General features: G+C 50.9%; 1 protein-coding gene across 1 annotated transcript in view; it reads left to right on the forward strand.

Moving 5' to 3' along the window:
• The first annotated feature begins 1,060 nt into the window (after positions 1 to 1,060).
• FSCN2 (fascin actin-bundling protein 2, retinal) overlaps positions 1,061 to 3,277 on the forward strand; it is a 20,113-nt gene continuing 17,896 nt past the window's right edge. The window contains exon 1 of the mRNA XM_074260399.1: positions 1,061 to 2,550. Coding sequence (XP_074116500.1) covers positions 1,728 to 2,550 — 823 coding nt within the window. The 5' untranslated portion in view covers positions 1,061 to 1,727. The remainder of the gene's footprint in view (positions 2,551 to 3,277) is intronic.

Consider the following 3,277-nt stretch of genomic DNA (forward strand, 5'->3'; position numbering starts at 1 on the left):
ACTTTCCTGTATAGTACCCTTGGACAGCTAAGAAGAATTCATGGCTTCCTCTACTAATGATGAAGACAAAATAGGAGGAAATCCATCCAATCCAACCTCTGACATCTACATATATACTTTAGACAAGTTCCTCAACTCATCTGTGTATTTTTCTCAACTCCCAAATGGTGTAGCCCCAGGTCTGTGTTCCTGATCTAGGATTTCTTCCCTCTGCCCAATAATTAAGTGCATTAGCAAACCTCTGCCACTGCATCCCACAAACCTCTGTTATCTCCCAGCCATAGCGAGGGTATTGGAGGTGTCCAAACAGGAGGTGAAGGGTTATTTGTCTGAGGGCTAGAAAGCCGTTTGAAGCACTGGTCAGGTTGGGGAAGTAGGCTTTTGAGGAATGCTCAGGTCTCCTGAATCTCTGAGGCTCAATGATTTGTGATTCCTCTGACATAAAGAGTTGGGACAGAGGGAGGAAAAAAAGGGGGTGTTATTTAGCCTGCTCGGGGCTAGCTTGATGCTGAGTCCCTTGTGTCAGATCTCAAACAACAATCCATTGCCTCCCCATACTTGCCTTTTGGTATGGCTTCCTTTCCCCAAGGTCAGAGATCTGGGAACTGAATCAGGGTCAAGGCCAAGGAGTATTTGTTCTCCTCTGTCACGGAAGCCACAGTTCCCACACTGCTTTCCCCTACTCTCCTAGGGGAGAGGATAGCTGGCTTGGGTCAGAGCGGCCAAAAGGCTCGGCCAGAAGGGCTCCTCTGAGGGGACTGGGACAGGACACAGTGGATTCCCCTCTTCTAATCCCCTGAGCTGGTCAGGGCTGGGAGGATGCCCAGAGGGACAGATGGAGAGGGCCAGGGGCAGGAGGAAGGACAGAAGGTCTAAACCAATAACAAATTGGACTAATTGATAAGGAGCTTATGGGTCCGACAGGCCAGGGGGGTGAGATGACCCACTCCTGGCAGTGGTAGGAATCAGAGAAGCGTAATTTTATCCCGACATGAAAGGGAACAGATCTGGAAGGCCAGCTGAGGGAGGCCTGGGCAGTGATCGGGTTACACAGTAAGTTTTCCACCATAAGCTTTTGCTGAGCCTCCAAGGAGAGCTGGGCTGTGCAGCTAGAGGAGCGCAGATCCAGGGAAAGGGGCCCCAGAAGAGGCTGAGGGAAGGCGCAAGGGAAAGGGGGCTGGAAGGTAGGGAGAAGAGGCAGGGCTGCTGGGGTTCAGGCTTCTTGGGAGGGTGGGCAGAGTAGGCAAGGACCATTGTCTTCAGCACAGAGCCCCCCTTCCTTCCTGGGGCTGACTGTTGCTTACTGATGGCTCCGGTCTCATTGAGATCTGGGAGAGCTCTGTAATCCTAGCTGTGGCTAATTAAACCAGGCGGCAGCTCCTAAGTGTACACGTTGTCTGATCCACCCCATCACTCCTCTCTCCCTGGTCATGTAAGAGGTGACCTGCACAGTGTCTCCGAGGAAGGGACTGGTCAGTGGAGGAGCTGGTGGCCCCGGGGACCCCTGACCCATGGGGTTCAATGAGGGGATCCCAGTAATAGCTAAAGAATTAGCTCCCAGGGAGGGTGGTCCCTGACCTCCAGCAGCAGAGATCCTCAGCTCCAGCTAGCTACACAGAATTTGCTGGAGAACAGGAGAGTCTGGAGCAAAGCGACAAAGTGGGGTACCCACACCAAGTGGGGCAGGAGAAGCCATCGTTGCAAGGGGTCCCTTGGGGGCCCCAAAGATGCCAACCAATGGGATCCACCAGGTGCTGAAGATCCAATTTGGCTTGATCAATGAAGAGGATCGCTACCTGACGGCGGAAAGCTTTGGTTTCAAGGTAAATGCCTCGGCCTCTAGCCTTAAGAAGAAGCAGATTTGGGTCTTAGAGCAGGATGAAGGTAGCAGTTCAGCCGTCTTCTTCCGAAGTCACCTAGGGCGCTACCTGGAAGCCGACCAGGATGGGAAGGTGTCCTGTGAGGCAGAGAAGCCGGGCCGGGATGCCCGCTTCCTCATCGTCACCCACTCGGATGGGCGCTGGGCCCTGCAGTCGGAACCCTACCGGCGATTTTTTGGGGGCTCCGAGGACCACCTCTCCTGCTTTTCGCCAACCATTACACCTGCTGAGCTCTGGACGGTCCACCTCGCCATCCATCCGCAGGCCAACCTATTGAGCATCAGCCGCCGGCGCTATGCCCACCTGTGCCCACAGGAGGATGAGATTGCAACTGACAGCAACATTCCTTGGGGCGTGGACGCCCTTATTACTCTTATATTCCTAAATAAGCAGTACTGTCTGAAGACTTGTGACAGCCGCTACCTGCGCAATGATGGTAAACTGGTGTGGGAGCCAGAGCCCCGGGCTCGCTATACCCTGGAATTCAAAGCAGGCAAGTTGGCTTTCAAGGATTGTGATGGCAGATACCTGGCCCCCATGGGGCCCACTGGGACCCTCAAGGCTGGGCGCAGCTCTAAGCCGAGCAAGGATGAACTCTTTGATCTGGAGGAGAGTCACCCCCAAGTGGTGTTTATGGGTTCCAATGGGCGCTACGTTTCCATCCGTCAAGGTAAATGTACTACTTCCCTTCCTCCTCTTCTTCCTGGCTCTCTCCCTCAACCAGAGCCTCCTGGGAGAGGTATAATGGGAATGAAGTCAGCAAGTAGCTCCTCTGTGTCCAGCGCAGAATTGGGGAGGGGGTTGGGACCAAGCTGAAAACTACTCACTACTGAATTAACTCCTCTGAGGTGGGAAAAGACACAGAAGAACTTAATAGGCTTGGTGAAGTGGAGAAGTTCCAGAACAGGGAAAGAAGGGTGCAGAGGTCAAGGTTAATGAGTATGTGAGACTTAGAATAAATACAAAAAGAGCAAGAGATGATTCAAATCAGGAAGGGAACCATCTACACCCAGAGAGAGGACAGTGGGAACTGAGTGGGAACCACAACATAGCATTCTCGCTCTTTTTGTTGTTGCTTGCTTGCAATTTATTTTGCTTTTGTTTTTTTACTTGTTTGATTTGATTTTTCTTGTGCAGCACAATAATTGTATAAATATGTATGCATACATTAGATTTAACATATAGTTCTGCCATGTTTCATATATATTGGACTACTTGCCATCTAGGGGAGGGCGTGGGGGAAGGGAGGGAAAATTGGAACACAAGGTTTTGCAAGGGCTAATGTTGAAGAATTGCCCACACATTGTTTTGAAAAATAAAAAGCTTTAATTAAAAAAAAAATAGAACTAGTTTTAGGAATTTCAGTCAGTTCAACCGATATTTGTTGAATTAATTCA

Source organism: Sminthopsis crassicaudata, chromosome 4 (assembly GCF_048593235.1).
Source record: "Sminthopsis crassicaudata isolate SCR6 chromosome 4, ASM4859323v1, whole genome shotgun sequence".
Classification (NCBI taxonomy): domain Eukaryota; kingdom Metazoa; phylum Chordata; class Mammalia; order Dasyuromorphia; family Dasyuridae; genus Sminthopsis; species Sminthopsis crassicaudata.